The sequence below is a fragment of the Propithecus coquereli genome, unplaced genomic scaffold (genome assembly GCF_000956105.1).
Source record: "Propithecus coquereli isolate 6110/MARCELLA unplaced genomic scaffold, Pcoq_1.0 Scaffold37, whole genome shotgun sequence".
NCBI classification, from domain to species: Eukaryota; Metazoa; Chordata; class Mammalia; order Primates; family Indriidae; genus Propithecus; species Propithecus coquereli.
Genome location: NW_012149396.1, coordinates 3908276 through 3933278, shown reverse-complemented (window position 1 = coordinate 3933278; position 25003 = coordinate 3908276). Strand labels below are relative to the sequence as shown.

The following is a 25003-nucleotide window of genomic DNA, read 5'->3' as shown; positions in this document are numbered from 1 at the left end:
TAATAATATTTCCAACTTACATTGATTTTTGGCCTCCTATAAAACCTTACAGAATTATCAATTATCTTTCCCATGATGACAGGTCTACCAACTAACAAAGAGAGGAAATGGGAGAAATCGGCAATTTTTTTTACAAATAACATTTGCTTAGAAATAAATATTTAAGTAAATTCCCAGTTTGAAATGATTGAAGTAATCCACCTGTGTGTAGGATCTGAGAAATCTTATGTTGTGTTAAAGTGCCATCTACAGCAAACATTGAAATATCTGCACAAAATGTGTCTGTGGGATATTCCTTTCCATGTTTATTTAAATATCAGCTCCTTGCATTAAGTCTCACACTCCATCAGCCATGGTCCATTTTTACTCTGTGGTTATTTCCATTCATTATTAACATCTTTTGGAATGCAGGGACTATTTTTGAAAGGAAATGAGCCAGTCAGACATATCTGGAGGCTTCACAGATGGCATTTTTTAGAATAGTTTTGTTTTCATTTTGCTATTGAAAAGTCCTTTTAGACCCCTTTGCAACATGCAATAATGCACTCACATTAACTGATACATGATGCGTGCTTCTGCTATTTTTCCTCTGCTTCACTTGGCAATTAAACACATGATTTCCCTGCAAATGACTATAATTTTTTGCTTCCATAATATTTATGTCAACTCCAAAGGAGCTGGGAGTTGGCATCCTGAAAACCTGACCATCTGAGGCAATGGCAGCAGCATGTAATTTCATCTGTATCCACTAATTACTGCATGATCAGAACACCAGAAATAAAAAATCATATGCTAAAAAACCATAATGCGTGCCCTCAGCTGGCTAAATCAGTAATTTGAAGCCATGTGCAAATGAGCACATAACTTTCTGAGTGATTTATTGCTGTTTTGGGAATACATACTGAGCTTTGAAAATATTTCATTTGACCTGAACTGCAAACTTTAAGATGAACGTGAATAAAAGCACCATGCAGATACCAAGAAGTCTGCAGAAGTGGTCCTTTCTATGTCAAAAGGTATAACCAGAGAGCACATGTCCCTCGGAACTGACCATGAGATTGTCTGAACAAAACGGCAATAAGTTGAAGGCAGAATCAGACATTAAAACTCCTGTGGTTATTTGTATTTCTGCATTTGGACCTCTTGGAAAGAAGATAATGTGTCGTTTAAGCTTTTTTTGCATCCTGGGACCTGTCAGCTCCCTCTTTTCGCATTCTAAATTCACTGGGCCTCAGACATTAAACTAGCCCAGTTGCCTCTTTTTGCTTATAACAAAACTGAGGTCTAGAGAGGTAAAAGTGCTTTCACAAAGGACACATTGAAATAGTGTCAAAGCCCAACAAGGACCCTCACCCCTTCATTCCAGAGTCATTTCCACCTCACCACCCAGGTGACTGTGCTCACAGGCCAGCCCTTCCCCACACCTGGCAATTTCCCTACCAACAGACAGATCCCCAGGACTCTGGCCTAACAGAAGCTCTTCCCTGCTCTGCATCTCCTACCACATTCCTGGTTTACATTAACTTGGAAAATATCTGGTGGACACTGACTGTTTCACCAAATAAACATATGTTAAGATTTACCCTTCCCTAGGCCCTGGAGATATAAAAATCACATGCAGTCAATTCCCATTATTCACAGCAGTTCTATTCTATAAAGTTGCCATAAACCCTGAGTTAGCAAATAGTGAACCATTGTTCCTAAGGGAAACACAGGGTTAGGTTCCTAAAAGTCTTTGGTCACGACATTTTTATCAATTGATCAATACATAGTTTTGTTTTATGTGTGTATTTGTTCAAAGACACCTTACTTAAAATATATTGTTAATTCATGACCATTGAATTCGTGGCCAACAGCCAACTATAATTCATGCCTGAATAAAGCTTTCCTAATACATGTATTTTCTTGATAAGACACATCACAACCTTCTTGAGCTTAAGAATGCTAGACAGCACTTATGCACTACACTGGGGAGTCATTTTAAACAACAAAATCAACAACAAAAATGTAAAAATTCAAAAGCCTGTCACTAAATAGACCATGAAAAGGACACTTGTTTACAATATGAAAGCTGAAATGAGAAGGCAGAGCCTGTCCCTGTTTGACCTTATCTGGGAACATGTACATCAGGAGATTCAATTTTCTTTGCCACTGTGCATCTTTATGAATGACCACAGAAAAACCACAAGTATTGATTTTAGAGTTACAAATAAATTTTAGCAAGCAGCCATTTACAAATACAAAATCCACGAATAACAAGGATCGACTGTAACTCCTGTTCCTGGTGAAGTCAGGGAGCTAAGAGCTGTGAGAGACAGAGGAAAACAGACATGCAGAGAGCAGAGTAGTCAGGAAAAATGCCACGGAGTAGGGGACACAGGAGATGGGTATTAAAGAACGACAGGACCTAAATAGAAAAAAAGAGGTGCCCAGGTTGATTCAGTTTTTCCCATAAGATGAAAATGTTTTCTTTCTTTTAAAAAGTCTCTGTTTTAAGGATCTTACTGTCTTAATACAAAGAAGTAAGAGTTATCAGGGCAAGGCCAATGTGGACTATAGTTCAGTACACCTTTTGTCTCTCTTGTATCATATAATTAATAGAGCAATATGTATTCCGCTTAACACCAAACATAGCAAAGAACCATAGAAAAACTTCCAATGCAACAACAAATGTGTTTACCAACCACCAATTGGACTTGTGGAATACAATGAAGGAATGTAGCCTTACGGTTTTTATCCTGAGAGGAAAGCAACAACAGGATGTGTACATGGCATTTTTGAAAGCTCCCAGACAGCATGGAAGGATCATGAGCTGCAACAGAGGGCCCTACAATCCTCAATCATGAGTCAACAGTCAGGACCATCCACATAATCCCTTCCATAATCCCCCTTCCAAAAATAACTGAGATCATATGAATTACTGGAAGGCCCTTATAGGTTATCAATACCAAATTTATAATTGGGTCATTAGACCAAAAGCCTGTGCTCCTTATAAAGACCCCTGTCCTTGGTGGTCTACTGAGGAACTCTCACTGGTTCATTATGCTGAGTACTAAAATCCTGGCAGTAGTCAGTGAATTCATGACTATTCCAGGGCTGGCTAAGCAGATTGACGATCGTTCACACACTTGCACAGTCCTTTTCCTCTACAGAGAATAAGCGGGAAAAGGAGAGACTGCAATATTTGTGTCAGTCAAATGTATCACTTGTAAGTTTGCTTTTATAAGAATTTGATGGTACTAAAATTAGGAACTGATAGTCAAAGTGGAATTTAGAAGCTGTTGATCAATTTTGACTTACCAGACTACTTTCAATATAATAACTTTCCTTGACTTCTCCGTCCCTCTTCTCTGTTTTTCCTTTTTCATCTTTACACTAAATCAAAAATAACACTTTATTAGCAAACACAGAAAACCCATTATATATTCTTTTTTCAGTTTTTTTGAGAAATTTTATTTTAAAATATTTAATGGACAAATAAAGATCATATATATTTAAATTGTGCAACTTAATGATTCAATGTACATGTAAGTTTTGTAATGATCACCACAACCAAATTAATTAATACATCCATAACCACTCATGCTGTATATTAGATCCCCAGAACTCATTCATCTTAAAACTGGAAGTTTGTACCCTTTGATCAACATCTCCTCACTTCCTCCTCAACCCCAGCTCCTGGTAACCACCATTCCATTCTCTGTTTCTGCAGTATTTATCTTTCTGTGTCTGACTTCTTTCACTTAGCATAAGGCCCTCCAGGTTCATACATGTTGTTTCAAGTGGTAGGATTTCCTTCTTTTTGTGGCTGAATAATATTCCATTTTGTGTCTGTGTGTCTGTGTTTGTGGCTATAGTTTGCGTGTGTCCCCTCCAAAATTCATGTTGAAATTTACACCCTTATGGTGGTATTAAGAGGTAGACCCTTTTGGCAAGTAATTAAGTCATGAGGGCAAAGCCCTCATGAATGGATCAGTGTCTCATAAAAGGGGTGAAAGGAGCTCATTTATGCCCTTTGCCCTTCAGCCTTTCTCCATGTGAGGATGCATCATTTGACCCCTCTGGAGGATGCGGCAACAAGGTGCCATCTTGGAAGCAGCAAACATGCCCTCATCAGACACCAAAACTGTCAATGCCTTGATCTTGAACTTCTCAGCCTCCAGAACTATGAGAAATACATTTCTGTTCTTTATAAGTTACCCAGCATTAGGTATTTTGTGATAGCAGCACAAACTAAACCAGAAATAGATAGATAGATCACATTTTCTTTATCCATTCATCTGTCAATAGACATTTAAGTTGTTTCCATATCCTGATTATTGTGAAAAATGCTGCGGTGAACATAGGGGCACAGTTAACTCTTTAAGATACTGATTTCATGTCCTTTGGATATATACCTAGAAGTGAGATTGCTGTATGGTATGATAGTTCTAGTTTCAATTTTTTTTTCCAATAAAACTTTATTTAAAAAAAACAAGAAGGGGGCAGATTTGGCATAATGAAATCAGAAATAGAATGGAAAGGCATGGATAAGACAAGATAAAGATTAATAAATTAAAAAAATTCTATGCTTTGAATACTCATTTTATAAATGTGAGATATTTTACCAAAATGTTAGTAATGTTTTTTTCTTATATTAATATATAACCTCCAGCAAATAGTATTGAAATATTTAAGTCAGAGAAGAATTTTGTAGTGAGAGGAAGAATTACATTTGAATTATTTTCTTGAATATAGATGTATATCTTTGGAAAGGTAACTTGCTCAGATAACTTGCCAATGGCATTTATCTAAGAATTAAACTAATAAGTTGGGTCACCATATAATTCATCACTCAAACTGGGGAAGTTGGGGAAGCAAAAGCAAAGCTAAATTATTAAAATATATATTTTTGGAAAGATTTATTTATTGACCAACAATTTTGAGTACATTATTAGATCTATAAAACAGTTCTATGCAAAATCTATTAAGAAAAAGGAATCAAATTCCTTCTAAAAATAAAAACATGTACACATGTTCATTTAAGCACATTTGTTTCTGTTAATTACCTGAACATTTAAAAATAGCATAAGAAGAATAAATGTCCTTACCTAAATGGATCTCATATCATGTCATGGATCTTATTTTGAAGTATGCATTCTCCAATATAATCCTATTATTAATTTATTAATAAAATTTCCTTCAATTTTCTCCAAATTTGCATTTTACAGTTAATAAATTTAAAATTGTTGACACTTTCAATTGACTCTTCTGTATAGATTATGGTATTCTTTTGGGTTTTTTTAGACTATATTTTTAATTAAGAAATTATTCTCTATTTAGGTTCCAAGGAAAGTAGAAGAAAATCTCCTAAATAGAGAATATCCTCATTTCTAATGTTTCCATGTTGAACTTTGTAAATATTTAAGTTCAATATATTTATAAGCACTGACTTTTTGTCTTCATTAGGAGTACCTTTCTTCATGACCATTTTTACAAAATAAAACCTTTCAAACATCTTTTCTATTTTTTATATATTCTTTACAACTTTTCACCAAATATAAATGCTAAAAACTCAAAGAACAATTTAATTTCAATCCTTTTCAGTACAGAATATAAATTTATTCAGTTGAAAATAGGAATTCAATCAAAAAAAAATTTTCAACAATTTGAAATATTCCAAAGTTCAGTTGTAAAATGGGTGCTCACATGGCAGTAATACTCTCCAGGGATTAGGGGGATGGGGGGGTAAACCCACAACTAAAGGACACAGCGAGCATTGTAGCGGGGAAGGGCATGCCTTTAACCCTCGTTTGGGTGAGGCAAAGACATAAAGTGCAACCAAAATGTGTGTACCCTCATAATAACCTGAAATAAAAAAAAAAAAAATTTATGAGCAGGAAACTGTCGCAATGCATCCCTACAAAAGCAAGGGAAGAGCAGAACAAATTATTATTCCTCAAATGGTGTACATAATCTAGTTTTAATTTTTTAAAGAATTAAAAAATACTGGTTTTGGACTCTTTTTTTTATACCATGTACAAAAGGTAACTTGAAATGGAATAAAGACTTAAATGTAAGATCTGGAACCATAAAACTCCTAGAACAAAATATAGGGACAAAGCTCCTTGATATTGGCCTTGGCAATGATTTTTTGAATATGACACCAAAACCACTGACAACAAAAGTAAAAATAAACAAGTGGGACTACATCAAACTAAAATGCTTCTGCACAGCAAAGGAAACAATTAACAAAATGAAAAGGCAATCTATGGAATGGGAGAAAATATTTGCAAACCATATATTTGACAAGGGGTTAATATCCAAAATATATAAGAAACTTACACAACTGGAATAGTAACAACAGCGACAACAACAACAAAAAAACCCAAATAACTCAATTAAACAATGGGCAAAGGACCTGAATAGACATTTCTCAAAAGAAGACATACAAATGTCCAAAATGAAAAGGTGCTCAATGTCACTAATCATGAGAGAAATGCAAATCAAAACCACAGTGAGATATCATCTCACACTTGTTAGGATGGCTCTTATCATTATTTATCCTTTTAAAATTTCCCTACCCCCTTGGTTACTTTGGGTTATTAAGTTACCTAAAAAGTATATCTCTAAATTAATCACTTAGTTTAAATGTTTTATATGCTTAAATAAATACAGCCCTAACATAATTCTGGAGTGAATATCATGAAGATATCAATGATGTAAAAATTATTTTATGTCTTAACATATACTTTAGAACAAAGTCTAAAATGTATCTGGAGGAATAAATGAGTGAGAAAGCATCAAAGTTTTGAAAATTTCTGTAATAGATAATAAAAATATTATGAAGCCATAATTTAGAAAATATTTTAAGTGTTTTACATGCTGTCAAATACAGAGATGGATTAATAGAGCAGAAGGAAGTCCAGGAATAGACCTAATTGCATGTAATTTAGCACACGACAAATTGGCAATTATAAGTGACTGTATTTCAATAGACAACTGCTTGGAAAAATACATCAGGTCGAATTTTTACCTGATACCATATGCTAAAATGTGTCAGATCAATTGCAAAGTTAAATGTAAAGAAGAAAATCACTGAAACAAATACTGGACCTATACAATAGAGGGATAGCACTCACTTGTACCCTCATAAATGACTGTATTTCACAAAATCTCTCCCACTAAAAAACAGCAAAAATGATCCTATGGGGCAGTGGGAGGCAGGGGGTTGGCAGGACTCTACACTGTAATAGAAATCAGACACTGAAGCCACAGCTTCTGTGAAGCATCGTCTGGGGTTCTCAATACCTCAGAGGGATCAGGTCAAGGCCCAAGGCAGGGATATGGGATTGACATCCCCACAAAAGTGGGAACCCTCTCTCAGCTATACCCTCAGAGACTAGCCCTCATTCAGGTTTGGGGTTCAAATGTATACTTCCTAAATTGTACCAGATACCCCAATCAGGAGCATTAACTCATAGTTCCCAGAAGGTTGCACACTAGGACATGAGGCCGACACATGTGGGTCCTCTCTGTAGAAAGTCATTCTCAACCCAGTTTTCCCAGGACAGAGAACCTCACTAAATATAAACTCACAATCCAAACTTTCAAAACACACAAGGAAATAGGAAACCATTGCTAAATAACTGTCTAGTTTGGGGATACATAAGGAAGAACTTTCCAAGCAAAGCTACAATGAAAAAGAAAGTACAAATAAAAAGGCTTTAAATAAAAATAACACTAATAATATTAAGAGCTAACATTTATGGAGTATGTATTCAATGCCAAACACTCTGCTAAATGCTCTACATACATTATGCCATTGAGTTTCCTACAATAAGCCTTTAAGGCAGGTAGTATTTTCCCCAATCTGCAGAAACCCCATCATGTATTAACTGTCGGAAAATATGAGAGCTGCTGGGGGGTCACGTGCTTACAGGGTGGCTGAGAATTTCCCAGGCCTGAGGGGTGAGTTATAACTGACGTAATACCACTCTCCTCACCAGTGATAGGTTTAAGCACAGGCACGTGATACAATTTTGGCCAATGAAACATGAGAGTGAGTTTGCTTGATATATTCCTTGCTCTTAAAGAGGACACAAAAGATGCTTTCTTTTTGTCTCTGCAGTTCTCCATCTGCATGCACATGCTGAAGCCAGCTTGCGATTCTGAGAGAAACCAGTCTATGGGTGCAAGCCAACACGCTGGGGATGGCAGTGCAAAAAGATCCGAGAACCTAAGTCCTGGATGCTGCTGTGCTGCGGGACCTATAAACCTTGCGACTACCCTACCTCTTGCTAGACCTGTGCTTCTCAAAGTGGGGTCCATGTACTAGTAGCTGTCATGAACTTTAATAATTGTAGGTCTTAATGAGACAGCATGTGCCAGGACATAAAGCAGAGCGCCATATCCTTCACTGAGAAACAAACAAACGAAAATATTGACTAAACTGTGTTTATTTATCCACTGAACTAAATGGTGTTTGTTTGAATTCCATTCTGGAGCAAGTTTCTTATCACCGACTTGTAACAAAAAGTTTGCAGACTGGCATTTTGAGTAGCACTGCTGGAAATTTGTTATGGAAGATAGTAATTGCCTTTATTGTTTAGGACGTCTATAATTGGGTTTTCTGTGGTTGGCAACTGAAAGCATGTGAACAAATGGTGATATATGTTCAGATAATAGCATGGCATACACCCGTATTTCCAGATATTTTGTAATACATCTACAAATTTAACATTAAAAAGCAGGATACAAAACTGTTTATATGACGTGACCCTACTTTTCTACATAGATGGTAACATATGCCAACAGTAAAAGATACACCAAACGCTATTAGCGAGTTAATGCTAAGTAGCAGGAGTCCATATTACTTTCACTTTTATGTATTTTACAAAAGTGTCACAATGAATATATATTAATTTTATAATGATTAAAATTTTTCAATATGTCTTTTTAAAGTAATGAATTCCTGTCCTAAAAAGGAAGTTTTATGTTCTGTTCAAAACTATTTGACTTTAAAACAAAAACAAATGCTAAAGGGTTAAAGATTTAAATATAAAAAATTCAAAACTATAACAAGAGATGTTAGGAAAATATTGATAAATTTGAGGTAGGGAGGAGACTTTCATAAACAAGATGGTAAATCCAGAAGTCAAATGAAAAGAGAAACATATTTGAACATACATAAAAATTGGACTGTAAGTAAAGTCCAAAGATAAATAATAGACTCAGAAAAAAATGCCCCACATAACAGACAAGTAGAAAATATGTCTTCTACAAAAATAGAAAATATACTATAAAACATGCTATAAAAATAATGTCTTCAAGTTGATAAGGAAAAGACATAAGCCAATAGAAAAATGGGCAATGAATATGAAAAGGCAAGTCTCACAAGAAAAAATCCAAACTAAAAATATACTCAACTCCACTTGTTAACACTGATCCAAGTTATATTATTGATACAAATTTTTAATTCAAGAAAATACAATTTTCCCCCATACGTTGGCAAAGATTTTATGAAAGCAGTGCCATCCAGTGTTCAGGAATATGTAGAGAAACAGAAGTTGTATCCACTGCTGAGCACTTAAATCTTGCTGGTAGGGTTATAAAGTATTACATTTTAAAATGCAATCTACTAATAACTATTAAAATTTAAAGTACCTGTTTAAATTTTGTTAATTTTTTATTTAGTCTTTTCTCTTATAAAAAGCTACCTTATAGAAATAAGAGCACTATCATATAAGAATATAAGCACAAGGATATTTGTTGCAACATTGCAATGCCAAGAACTCTAAACCACCTGAATGTCCATCCAGGTTAAAGAGATTATTTGTCATCCACACTGTTTGAATATATTGCAGTTATTTCTTAATGAATTTGATATCCATTTATTGTATTATAAATGTCCTTCTAAGTTGCATGCTACTTACTTCCCTTGATGCCATCTCCAACATCCTTCCCACTCAGTAACATCCCTCAAGAAATCTCCTCAACACAGCTTCTTTTATCCACCAAAGAATACCCTACCCAAGTCCCCCAAAATTTGATATCGCACACCTTTAAATCTACATCGACTCTACTGCTTGTTTTTTCAAGCATTCCCATAAGGCAGATCACTACAACAGGACTCTGGGACCCTCAGCCCTAGGTTTAGAGAGCTGACTTTATAGACCCACCCAACCTTGGCCTGACCCCTATAAAGAGTCTCTCTGGTCATGGATTTCCCGCTATCTGCCTCTCATCCTGCAGGTGGAAGTAACGGTAATCTAGCGCACAAAGCCTCTGAGAACCTGTGAGGCTGAGCACATTGTATCACCCTTTAAGGCACGCAGTTTATGGACAGTAGTGTGTCCAACAAAAATAGCACCAGACAATTAAAACAAGCAAGGAAGACTTTAATATGAATACAATGGGGGAGAGAGACTGAACTCAACTGAAACAAAAGAAGGGGGAGATTTTAAGCACTAGGGTGAACTATTGGGAAGACACAGCAGGATGGCAGAGCGGGGGTTGGCCAATGTGATTAAGCCATCTGGTTTTGCTGACTGGTGCCTATCAAAGTTATACTTCTGCTCTAGCACAGAGACCTGGAGACAGGGCTGCTGTTTTCCTTGACAATTACATTTCAAAGTGATGCTCCCAGATCCTCAAGAAAGACAGTTCTGGGTTACACAACTGGCAAGAGGATGGGAGAATATTTCAAAGAGGCATAGAAAAAATTTATAACAGGAAGTTTTCTGAAATAAATGCTCTAAGAAAATGGAAGTCAGGGGCTTATAGTCAGGAAGAAACCTGTCTAAAGTTTAGTCAAGCTAAGGGGAATGTTAAAGCCATCTTGGTCAGGTGTGATGGTAAGTGCTTAACCAGCTCTTCGGAGAGGGGGCCCCATTTTTAGCATTTGACAATTTCCAGAGTGTAAATAAATATTCCCTCAATGGTCCATTTCAAACTAGCAACATGATGTCACTGAATGGAGAGTTGGAAAGTCATGTTAACAATCGGCTCTCCTAAGCTAACAGGAGATGGATTCAGTATCCCATTAGCTGTAGGATGTGTCCACTCTGTCCAGCCCTGCATATGGCCCAGGAAAGCATAGCAATACTCTGCTTAAAATCTAGACTATGATTCCATTTTTTAAAATGTGTATATGTTTGCAAAAATTTACATAAGCATGGAGAAAGGTATAAAGAATACACAACAGATGGTTAACAGTTTGCTTAACAGGGTGGGAGTGAGGGAGATTGTCCTTATTTATTTAGAAATCCACCTCTACATTGCTTCACAAATTATAATAAACATATACTGTTCTCTAATATGCTATTTATATAAATAAAGTATACGCATAGGTAGAATTTGAACTCTTCCTTCCCTCCATCTTCTCCCTCTTCTCCCAGCATAAGGGGACATCATATTTTTAATATTTGACCTTTATTTATTTTACTTTTTTAACTTTTCAAATTTATTCCCTATATGCCTCATTGATCATATTTTATTTTTTTCTTTTTTATTTCAGCATATTACGGAGGTACAAATGTTTAGGCTGTATATATTGCTTTTGCCCCACTTGAGTCAGAGCTTGACATGTGTCCATCCCCCGGGCAGTGTGCACTGCATCCATTAGGTGTGAATATACCATCCCCTCCCCCCACCACCTGCCCAATACCCGATGAATGTTACTACTATATGTGCATGTATGTGTTGATCAGTTAATACCAATTTGATGGTAAGTACATGTGGTGCTTGTTTTTCCATTCTTGTGATACTTCACTTAGTAGAATGGGTTCCAGCTCTATCCAGGATAATACAAGAGGTGCTAGATCACCATTGTTTTTTGTGGATAAGCAGAACTCCATATACCACATTTTATTAATCCATTCATGTATTTATGGGCACTTGGGTTGTTTCCACATCTTTGCAATTGTGAATTGTGCTATTTATTTTACTTTCTGAAAAATGACTAGGGCAAAACAATAAAAAACAAAACAGAAACTTTCTAAAGACTTTGGTTTCAGCAAAATAGGTTAATCTATACTTTGCATTCCTCAGAATAAACAAAAACAATCGCTGGCCAGTTATTTTCTCAGAATCCTTATGTGGCTCTCAGATAAGGGCATTGCTTTCCATGTCAATTAGTGGCAACTCTGTCCTTCCTGGTACCCAGGCCAAAAACACTGGTATCATCCTTAACTCCTGAGTTTCTAGCACACCCCCTAGGTGGTCCACCCACAAACCTTTTTGTCTCTTCCTTAGAAATACATCCAAAATTCAATCTCACTCCTCACAGCCTCCACCATGGTTCAAGACACCCTATTTCTCACCACTGCCCTGTATGCACCCTTATCTCCCTTCAGTCTATTCTCAACACAGCAGCCAGAGTGATTTATTAATATGGAAGTCATATCAGATCAACCCTCTGCTCCAAGGCTCTGATTTTTTTCCCCATCTTTCTCAAAGAGACACTCAGTCTCCACCATGATTTATAAGGCTCTCTGTGATCTTGCCCACTCCCTACCATTCATTCGATTGGCTCTGACACCTTTCCCTGACATGGATACTCCTTGCATTCCATCTACGTTGGCCTTTTTTATTTTTTAATTTATTTCTTTTCTATTTTTAATTATCATGTATACATAATAGTAGAATGTATCTATAGGATACATGTGATGTCTTGATACAAGCATACAATGTGAACTGATCAAATCAGAGCAATTGATGCTTCCTAATCATGCCAATCACAATCCCCTCTCAGAGACAGGACTTGCTATCCCATCTACTTTTGTATCCTTTTCTACCAGATATACTTGTTACTTTCTCACTTACTTCAGATTTTTATTTGAAGCTCAATTTCTCAGAGGTCTTTCTGACTTCTTGATTTAAATCGAGTGCACATGCACACACATGCACACACACACATGCACACACATGCACACACACGCACACAGACGTACACCCTTATCTGTCTAATCTGCTTATCTTCTTTATTTTTCTCTAAAGCAATTATCACCATCCAAATACTATACATTTCACTTAGCTACTCTTGTCAGAAAATTATCCAAAACGTGAAAATAAACAAAAGAGATTACTGGATGTTCTTTTAATGTAGTGCTAGGATTTACTTCTCTCTTGCCTGGGCTATTTTAAAATTCCATAGGAGCAGAAGTTAACGTGTAGATTTTTGTCTGGTCAAGATGCAAATAACTTCTGTCTGGTGGAACAGATAAAACCTAAGTTTATGGTTTATGCCCCTGTTGGTCATTAACCAGTTTTGTGTCTGACCCAGCAACTTTCCCCTAATGTTACTGTAAATGTCTAACTTCTCGAATGATCTTTAAACCTGTTTTAATATCCTACTGGTTCTTTTATTAATTAATGAGTTGAATACAATTGTTGATATGTCCACTTTACATTTGCAAGAGAGTCATTATACAGCCCTCTTGAAAATTATACTTTAACACTTTGTTGCCTGTCTCCTCACATTAGAATATAACTTGAATGAGGGAAGGGATTTTTGTTTATATTTCCAGTGCCTACCACCATTCTGGGGATGATGTTTGCACAAAACTTTGTACATTGAGAATATCACTTTCAGGAATTCTAAATCGTCTTGAATATCTTTCCTCTTTCTGTTGACTTTTAAACATGATCCCATAAATCTCTTCTCCTTTTTGAATTTACTACTTTTTCCAAGTGAGGGCGAGGGAGAACATGGGGGAAGAAAAAAGTGTTTAAATCTGTCTCTACATGAGCCTTTCTTTTTGATACAGATCTGTGGTCAGACAAGGCACTGAAGTGGAATGCCTAGTGGAAGAAAAAATAAGTTCCAGAAAAGTACTAATAAATCATGTTAATTGCATATATGACTAGAGACAAGTCCCCTCAAACCAAACTGAAAGCCACTGACTAGCAAAGAAAAACCATCTTATGGTTTCCATCTATTTGTTAACTGAAGGAATTTTTATGGCAACCCTGCTCAAGTCATTTCAGACCAAAGTTTGTGTCTTCTCCAATGGGGGAAAAAGATGAATGAAGAAAATTTATTAGAACAGGAGGAAAGAATGATTGGGGTCTTATTTCTCAGGTAATCAATCTTTTTTTTTTTTTTTTGAGACAAAGTCTCACTCTTTTGCCCGAGCTAGAGTGAGTGTCATGGCGTCAGCCTAGCTCACAGCAACCTCAAACTCCTGGGCTCAAGTGATCATCCTGCCTCAGCCTCCCGAGTAGCTGGGACTACAGGCATGCACCACCATGCCCGGCTAATTTTTCTATATATTTTTAGTTGTCCAATTAATTTCTTTCTATTTTTAGTAGAGATGGGGTCTCGCTCTTGCTCAGGCTGGTTTCGAACTCCTGAGCTCAAACAATCCGCCCGCCTCGGCCTCCCAGAGAGCTAGGATTACAGGCATGAGCCACCGCGCCCGGCCTCAATCTTGATACCTGCTTTGGCAGCTTAGTTAATGCCTTTTGGAAGAAAGGAATGGGAAGTATGGATATGGAAAGAGGAAACAGATCCCAAAATCCATCAAGGCAAGGACTTGAGCTTTTAAAACACACTAGGAGGGGTCTTGGGGAGCACTATCCAATAGAATCACAATGTGAGCCACAGAAGTAATTTTAAATTTTTAGTAGCCACATTCAAAAAGTAGAAATAAAAGAGAAATTAATTTTAATAATATATTTTACCTAACTCAGCAAGTCTAAAATATTAGCTCAACATATAACCATTATAAAATATTAATCAAATATTTTGCATTCTTTTTTTTAATACTAAGGCTTCAAAATCTAGTGTGTACTTTGCACTTCCTACACATTACAATTCAGACTAACCACGTATCAAGTGGTCAAGAGTCACACATACCTTGGGGCTACCACACCGTACTACGGATGTCTGGAAGGAGGCTGTTCCTTTGACACAGCCCTGGCCTGGTCATTTACATCTATCCTTTTGTAACCCAGTGCTGTAGCCAGGGATATTATTTTTATATGGCTAGGTGAAGAGAGATAACCAAAATTCATCAAAAGGCCACCAGATTCAACAAGAAGCAATAATTTTCTCTTTTCATTTTGATTCCTGTAAAGAATAAGGCTTGAGGCTACACCTTTAATCAAAAATGCAGCCCTGCAGCAGTTTCTTCCTGAGAGCTTACTGTCATCCATAAGTTTACATCAATCATTAAAGCAGTTTAAAGAAAATCATTTAGAAGCATGTGAAGGGTTAGATCTTATTATCGCATAATATGCTTTGCATTTTTATGTTTCTTTAGTTAGCTGCTTCTAATTCTATGAGAATCTATACAAGCTAAAACTTATTTTGTGGGTCCGCACACTATTCTTTTTCCCAGTACCCTCATTTTAACCTAATGGCCATAATTGTTTCTAGTAATAACCATAATTATCCTTCATATTTCTATAGGTTTTTCACACCTAGTATCTTGTTTGAGCCTCAGGGCAACCTCATGAGGTAAACTCAGATTATGGGGCAGGAGATCATGGTTCCCACAGGGTTTAGAGTCTTATCAAGGCCATACAGCTTATAAGTGGGAATAAAATTTTAGTACTCAAACGTGTCATGGTTGATGAAAAAGGGTAAACAAAGATCTTCCTGAGGTGAATTTTCAGGTTTTATTTTTTAAAGAAGTTAATTATAACATTATTGATACATAATTGTGAGAATTGGCTGCATGAGGATTTTCTCATGAAATTTTCTCAGACTTAAGTAGTAGTATATATTAAGTAGTATTATATGCCTATTTAAACAACTCACCATTTAAGTTTTCTATATCCCTAAATTGCCAAAGGCAATAATTGGGAATTTTTCAGGAATGAGCAACCTCTAAATTATTATCTGGCACACAGTTAACTCAAAAAATATTTTGATGAATGAATAAACTAATGCACAAATGTGTTTCCAGCCTTTTCAAATACTCTTTGGTTAAGGCAATGAAGAAGAAACATGTTACAGAAAGTATTTGTCTTATTTCATTGAAGAGTAAACGTACGCACAAAAAGGTTACCTTGGTTCAGGACCAACCAGAGAAAGCCAAGCATACTCCCCAAACCAACTAGATAAGATAACCTGCTTCTAGGTAGCCCTCCACAGCTTCCCCATGCCAACACCTACAGTCAAGGCATACCTGAAGCCTTCCGTTTTTCTAACATAGCACCTTCCTACCCCCCTGGCTGCCTCTTGGTCTGTGACAAATACAAATGATGGTGGTGGAAGCCCTTACAAACTCTAAATAAAGAGCCGCTGTTTGTTCTCATATGAGTAGTCTTTATTTATTTCCACAAAATCTTTGATTAGTATTTTCATAATGACTAAAATAATCAAACATCATCTTAATTTTCCCTGTGGTTCAATTTTGTGTTTTATTTGCATCATTCATTCATGCAAAGACTTTTTGCTGTGCTCTACTAGGCGCCAGCCATTGTGCTGAGTCTTAGAAACTAAGTAAAGGAGCAGAGACTCAGTTTTTTCCCTCAGGAAACTTAGAGCTCAGCAAAAGCACACATAAATAAATGTTTAATAAGTTATACTAAACACTACAAAGGAAAAATGTACTATGAATGAAAGTATATAAGGGGACCTCAACATTTTAATTTTCATAAGATGTGAATGCCAATTCTTCTCAAGAAAAAACTTTTATCAAGGCTACCTACTTGAACATCAACATGAGCTTGGCAATATAAAAAATATTATTTTCCCAACAGACTTGCACATTGACGATCAGACATTTTTCTCTATCATCCTATGTTTTTAATCCCTTTTTGCTTATTTCTCAGGTTCCTTCAGTAAACACCCCCAAAGGGTTCCTGGCATTCCTTCAGCAAGAGAAAAAAAAGGAGACAAAAATTTCCTATTGAATAAAATAACCACGGCTCACTCAGGAGTAGTTTAAATAATCATTCTCTAATTTCATGTGTATTAATAGTTCTCATTTTACCCGGGCAAAGAACTGTGCCAAGGTTTGATTGCATTAAAACCTGAAATGTTTCCATTCTGGCTGAAATTCAGGTAGTTTAAACACTGTAAGTGTTTTCTTCATTTGGGCACTTTCAAAAATTTTACTGAAATCATTTTTATTTATTTTATTTGTAGAATGTCCCTCAATTTGGGTTAGCCTGATGTAGTTTTCCTATTAGAATAGGGTTATGGGTTTTTTGGACGAATAGCACAAAGGTAAAGCACCTTTTCTCATCACAGCATACCAGGAGGTGTCCGATAATCTCCCGGCATTACTGGAATATTAACCTTAAGGGTGAGATAGTATTTGTCGAGTCCTCCACTAGAAAGTTACTTTTCTCCTCTCATCTTTGGAAGTGTGACTCTCACATTTTTTAGAGGCAGGCAGATTCAAAATATGTTAGAGAAAACTAAAGGAGGAGAAATCAAAGAAGTAGAAAAAAAACCCAGAGAGAGTATTTTTTATGTAACCAAGAAAGACAAAGATATTCATTGGAATGAGGGCAAGGTCCACAGTGTCAAATGCCCCAGGAAGTAAAGTAAGATAATTACTGGAAAATGTGGAATGGAAGGTGGTGTTTGGGAAGTATGTGGAACAGGTGGTGCCTAGAGAGTCACGGCGTCAAAGGAGCTTATTGAGGGATCTTTGTTTTGCTTTGTTTTGTTTTTAATGTGGAAGAGATTTGATAAAACTTGTATGTTGAGGAAAAAGACATTAGAGAAAGAGGAGGGAAAGAGAAACAGAGCGGTCAGGGTTAAAGATCTAGACAACTTTGCTGGGTAGAATAAGTGTACAAGGGCTAAGTCACTATATCTACCAGAATGTTGGGTTAGTCTTCTAAATTATTACTGGTCAAGAATGCTCAGAGTTTTAATGAAACAGAGGCTACCAGCTCAGAAATCACATTCCCTTTAAAAAAAAGTTATATCATTTCTTAGATATGTCCAAATCTCTAAGAAGCTGTTCTTCCAGAATTTTAGCAGACTGTTTGGAGCTAGATACACTGTCGGTTCTATTTAGTAATTCTCAAACTCCGGGTAAATTTGCTTTTAAATAAAGCTGGGCAGAGTTTTGGCCAGGGAGACAAGAAACTTGAACAAATTTTTTGGTTTACACTGACATTCTATTGATCTTTAGTGAACTCTATTGGTTCTTATACTTTTGTTTTTTAACATGAGAAAGCATCGCCTAATAAATATTTTCTGTGACCAATACCACTTCTTGTTGGAAGCTTAAATAGTAAATAAAGATGATTTTTCTAAAGCATAGCTATAATTTTTTTTTAATTAGAATTCATTTCAAGTTTTCTTATTTTTCCTGGGACAAGCACAGAGGCTTTGTGGTAGTGGTGGTGTGGTGGTGGTGGTAGTGGTTTTTAAAAGGATGTAGGCAATTCCAACAAAATAAGTAGATGTTTTTATAAATGATTTAAATATGAGTTTAAAATACAGCACGGAACAAAAAGCATTTAATAATATAAAACAACACCAATTTAACACAATGGGCAATTTTGGAAAAAAAATTATAAATGTGTAATTTGCTACAATTGAGCAATTTTTCTTCTGAGAATTCATATTAATGCTTATAATGAGTTAATTAGCTAATAGTGAGTCAATAAATGAATGTATGTGTTATAGGTACATATTATGCACATTTTTATTATTTTCAGCAGCGGTAAAGCAACAAAACCATACACTAAATTGGAATGATGCTGAGGGAAGAATAAGCTCTTTAAGGGCAAGTTTAAGTCTTATTTATGTTTCTATCTCCAGTACTTGGTACAGTACCTAAATTTAAAATATTTGTTCTTTGTTGTAATTATTAGTGATTTAGAAATATATGAATATAATAATCAAATGAATTGATACATAATTAAACATCAGTAGCAAAATTAGGTTGACTAAGCATCAGTCTTGTTCCCCAACTCTATGACTATCAATTGTCTCTAAATAGTGAAGTATTTCTGAAGCTAGAAAGGTATTGACAGAGAACAACACAAAGATACATACTTGTTAGCACGTTGTTTTACATGTAAGTGAGGGAAATCAATCAACTGATTGATTTTATCTAACTAAGGCAAAACTAGATTCATATACGAGAAAGAAAAGAGAGGGAGGAAAAAAATAGTTGAGCAACAGTGACTTCTGTTTACATGTTTTTGGAGTAAAGGGATTAGCTGGCAGCTAGTAGAAAGCTCAGGTTGACCTTGAGCAAGCTGACTAAGGGTATCAAAGAACACAATTTGAAAGGTCTAAACAAAGAGTCACAAACTCTGACCTAAGGGCCAAGTCTGGCCTATGGGGAGCCAGTAGTGACCCGCCATGGACCAGCTCAGCCATGCCCATTCACTTACATATTGTCAATGGCTGTTTTTACGCTGCAATGGCAGAACTGAGCACCCACAACAGAGACCATATCACTCAGAAAACTGAAAATATTTACTTTCTGGCCTTTTACAGAAAAATTTACCAGCCCTGGTCCAAACACACTAGTTGAATGACAGAGACTGTCAGACTGGATTTTAAAACAAGCAAAACCCAACTATAAGCAGTCATCTCTCAGTATCTGTGGGGAGTCGTTTCCAGCATACCCACTGGATACCAAAATCCACGGATGGCATTTATGTAAAATGCCCCACAGTCCCTCATATAAAATGGCATAGTATTTGTGGATAACCTACATACATCCTGCTGTATACTTTAAATCATCTGTAGATTACTTATAATATCTAATACAATGAAATAGTTGTTACATTGTATTGTTTAGGGAATGATGTCAAGAAAACCACTGTGTACATGTTCAGTACATATGCAACCATCCTTTTTATTCTGAATATTTTTGATCCATTGTTGGGTGAATCCACAATGTAGAACCCATAGATACAGAGGGCCAACTATACTGTAAGTGACAAAAAGCAACTTTAAATATCAACACTGGGTAAGTTAAAACTAAAAAGATGGAGAAAATATTTGATTGCAAACATGCAATCAAAGAAAGCTAGAATAGCTATATTAATATTAGACAAAGTAAACTTCTGAGCAAAGAATGTTATCAGGAATAAAAAGAATATTGCTGTCAGGGTAAAGCTGACCTTATAGGATGAATAGTCTATAAATATTTCTGTCTGCACCATGTCTCTGCACCTTCACCCATTCTGTTTCCTCGGCATAGAATGCCCTTCTGTGTCTCTATCCACCAAATACCCACTAAACTTTTGAAATGGCCCTAGTGTCATCCTTGAGCACTGAATCCACTGTCTCATTAGAGAACCGCTTACTCTGTGTTCTCAGAGCATTCTGTGCAACCTGATATCATAACACTTATCACATTGTATTAATATATTGTACCATACAATTAATATATGTTGATTCTCTACTAGATTATCAGCTTCCTTAGAGTTAGAGGTATGTTTGACTTAAGAGTTGATATCTAATACCTAGAAACCTTTAGGATACTCAATAAGTGTTTGGTGAAATGAATGAATGAATGACCCAGCTGACCAATCCAGATTGAATTTAAGAGACTGCAATTATGCGAGCATATTTGTAAGTACCAATGATAGCTACAGCCTCCTACTTGTGTCTGACCAAAATGAGAGAACAGTTTTTAATCCCTTTTCAAACCATGAGATACACTATGAAATTTAAATAAACATCAAGGATTTATTCAGTCCAATAAGAGAGCATGAGAGGTTAAAACACTAGGAAAATATTTCCAAATGTTTAGGTAGACAAAGGGTTAATATCCTCAGGTATAAAGAGCTAGACTATGGGTTCCTTGAGGGTAGGGACTAGCACATAGACGGTATTGATGTGAATGTAAATTGGTACAAGTTTTCTGGAAAACCACTTGAAATAATATATCAAAATCTTTTTAAAATGTGTATTATCTTTGACCCAGCAATTACATTTCTAGGTATTTTTTCTTTAGGAATATTTAGACAAGTAAGCAGAGATATCTGTTCAAGGCAGCATTTATGTTAGCAAACACTTGGAAAACATTCCTGGTGTCCATCATAGGGATTGGTTAAGTAAATTATGACATATCCATTAAATTGTGTTAGTAGTCAGCCATTAAAAACAATGGTATGAATCTGTATTTATTAACCTGGAAAGCTATCGAGGCTATATTATCTGAAAAAAGTAGGTTTTAAAAAGTTCCAATTTTATGCATACACAAAGAGTGCAATGAGCACCACCCGAAGGAAGGACATATTTGAAACTTGGACTTGGGGGGGAGGGGGAAGATAAGGGCAACATACGTAACCTAAACATCTGTACCCATATAATATGCTGAAATAAAAAAAAAAGTTCCAATTTTACTTAAAAATAGATACATAGATATATAGATATATATGAAAACATATACACCAAATGTGAACAATACTTAGCTCTGGGTAATGGATTATAGGTAATCTGTTTTCCTCTTTGTGTTTTCTTATGTACTTATTTTTTTCCAATTATGATCATAATTAGAATTATTCATATGCATACATTTATATAAATAAATATTCATGTACATACCCACACGTTGGCATTTCCTGACCAATAACTTCCCTTCTTGGCTCTGAAATAAACATGGCTGACTACCATGTGGTCCCACTTCATTCAGCATTCCTGTAGTCTGCTCCCATCCCACCCTCAGTGGGAGATAAAGGACAACTGATCTCCTTCAGGATCTGGGATTGATCCCTCAGGTTTCACAAACCTCCAGAGGGCAAGGAAAGTAGTAATGATATCCCAAGAAGCCCCCAAAGAAATACAACTTCCTCACCCAGTGCATGCTGAACGGTGGGGAAATGAGCAAGCCAAGACAGATGAAATAAAGCCCTCCTCCGCCATCCTATAAGTGGTTTTATCCAAATGAATATGTCTTCCAAAATATGCTACAAATCAATGGGAAATTTTGGTAGTCTCTGAGTAATTTGTCTTATTGACAGTTTGGGGAAAACAGGTTGAGCTTACCATGTGTTCCCATACGCATTAAGTCATTTGAACTTCACAAGCCAGTGAGGTAGGGAGGACAGGATGCCCTTCTTCCATCTTAGAAAATTGAGGTTCAGAGAAGTTATGTTGCTCATATAAGACCTCTTAATGAGTGAATATTAAAGCCCAGATTCAAACTCAAACCTGCTGATCTCCATTCCTGAGCCCTTCCATCTACCTCAGGGCTTCCTAAACTGGCCTAATTACAAAAACTACCTGGTGAGCTTGGAAAAAAATCCAAATTCCAGACCAGCCTTTCCTATGATGATTCTGATTCAGAAGGTCTGAGAGGGAGCCTGGAAATTTGTATTTTTTCAAAAGTTCACCAGGTGATTTTTATGATTGGATCAGTTGGAGAGATGCTAACACTGTCACATCTATCCCAGGTAAAGAGGAATATTTACTCTGAGTAACTACTGGGTTTTCAAATATCAAGATTAAGTAAAACAAGGGCAGGACTTCTGCTTGGGGAATGGCCTGTTCCACTTCAAATGGGACACTCTGGGTCTCTTTTGGTGTGGTTGTTTGTTTATCTCTGTTTAGTTGTCCTCACCATAAGCAGCAGAAACTACACCTTTGGCCTGACAACTCCCCTTCTTTTGTTGATCTTACCTCTCCTGCAGCTGAGTCTTCTTTCATTGGCCTGGCTTCCTGGTCTTTTCAATCTCTCCCTGGAATCTACTGTATGAAACTCTCTCACAACCTCCAGAGGCCGACTCATGAACTGACTCAGCTTCCTGTACAAGTTAGGAAGAAATCAGTACCCACTCGTCAATAAAGAAGCTTCTAGAAGCTCAGGTTCTTACAACCCAGCTTCTAAGAAGCATAGCCCCACCTCACCACACACTGATCTAGCAATTCGTTGCCCTGTGTAGAATTTAGGCTGCTGACGTGACTGCTCTGTGTGGATGTATCGTGACTGGCTGAAAGAGCTGATGGGAGGCCCATAATCCTCCCAACAAAAGACCCTTTCACGGCTGTGACACTGCCTCCTCGCCCCCGAGTGCTGAGGGCTTAGCTGGGCCACTCCCGTCAGGGCGAGTCTGTCTGCAGTTGTCTCCCAGCAGTCCTCAGCTGGGCTGTGCCATGGGAAATCTGTTCTGCAAGCCCATCTTCAAGGCTCTGCCATTGTGTAAGTTGTATCCAGTTGGATCCAGTTGGATCCCTATTCAAATGTGAGCATCTCATGAGAGGTACAGACAAAGTGAAAAGAAGGGGGAGATCATTTCTAGCCAAGGGAATTGAGAAAAGCTGTCTGGACTGCAGTGCACTTGATCTGGACCTTAAAGTGTGAGTTCGATTTGGACATTGGTAATGTTTGGAAGGACATTATGAGTGGAGAGAAAAAAAGCAACCACAGAGAAAAGGAAAAATGATAGTGTATAGGAGAGGGTGAGTTTGGGTTATTCTGTGATCCCAGAATTGATTCTTAGCTAGTTAGATTTTAATACAGTTTGATAGGCTGTAGTTCACTTTGGAAAGCCAAACTTATGAAGAATGTTTGAAAAAACTATATTAATCAGGGGAGAAGGGAACTAATATTTACAGAATAACTTCCATGTGCCAAGCATCCCAAATTATCTCATTAAATTTTCAAAACAACACCTGAAAGGCAAGTATCTTCCACCTCATTCCCCCCACCATTTCACAGATGAGAATAATGAGGATAAGAAGTTAACCTGTTCCGAGTCACACTGCTTACAAACAAAAATCAGAGAAGAGACTTAAACAGAGCTCTGTCTGCCTCTAAATCCCACATGGTGCCTACTAGATCATGTCACCTTTAGGATGACATAAAGGGGGTCACATCACGATTGTAGAACATTGTTCAACTGAGATCTGTGCATCTAGGGTCTGAAAATTCCCATTACAAGAGGCAATTTAGTTTTAGCAGTACAGCCTCATCCATCACATCAAATTAATGGTATCAATTTGAATTTTATTGGTTTTAAAGTCTCGTTGGTATTTAATTTGTAAATTAATTTTTGTCTTATATCCATTTTATAGCTAAAGTATAAGGAATGCATATGTAGTTTTATTATATATTTGTACATTTCAAGTAACATTATAATAAAAATATTTTTCAACATGCTAAGGGTATGAGATTTTTTTATTCATGAAAAGGTCTCCACATAAAAGGTCTCCAATTCTGATACCATTGTATTAACATATTGCTCAAGAATAACCACTGGTGATTATAGACTTAGATGAGTCTCTAAAGCAGCAACATGTCTATCTGATGAAAGAGTTGAGACTCTTCTACATCTTCATTTTCTTTCTGTGAAATTATAAGCACTACACTCACGTCTATTAAGCCGAAGACAAAACTAATAGAAGAAACTCTTTTTTTAACCTTTATCATTTTTAAATTTCAAAATTTTACAGATGATGAAAGGCCCTGGATATTTTCAAGCTCTTCTTCCTGAGTAAAGAAGTAGGTGTAAAATGTGTATCCCTGACCTCAGAAACACTGTAAATGTAAGACACTTTAACCACTTTAGTTATCTGCATGATGTTCTTCCAATGCATAGTTTATATTTCTAACACATTTCAAAATGCACATATGTATTTGAAATATATGCAATTTATGTGCCCCCTTTTCTTCCTGTTCTCTTTCTATTTTCACCATGTTTCCCCTATCATGATAAATGGAATTAAATATTTAAGAGGGAATGTCTCTTGAAGGAGGAGAAGGAGAAAGAAGAGAAATAATCATGTCCTATCTGGCATATTTTCAAAAGTAAAAAATAGAAGCCATCGACATCAGCCCCACCCTTCGCCAGACTAGGATGAATAACTTTAATTACTCAGAGGGCATAAAATGAAAACAGGCTTTAAATCCATTATTCCAGTCCTTAAGCCCTGTGCCTTCTGACCCGTGGGACCCACACATACAACATGCAATCAATACCTACTGAAAGGAAGTTCCGGGAAACTCATCACCATTTATAACCAAAGACATATTCCCCTCTCATCTCATTTCTGCTTTAAGCTTTTTCTTTTGGCTACTGAACTCTGACAAAGCCCCTACATTTGCCCTCCACCACCATCCTGCCCCTCACTTAATGACCA

At 36.5% G+C, this 25003-nt stretch overlaps 1 protein-coding gene across 1 annotated transcript in view; it reads right to left on the bottom strand.

Moving 5' to 3' along the window:
• The window catches only part of DYNAP (dynactin associated protein), an 82511-nt gene that overhangs the window by 30874 nt on the left and 26634 nt on the right, over window positions 1–25003 (bottom strand). Inside the window, 1 exon segment of the mRNA XM_012651727.1 lies at window positions 3301–3375. Coding sequence (XP_012507181.1) covers window positions 3301–3375 — 75 coding nt within the window.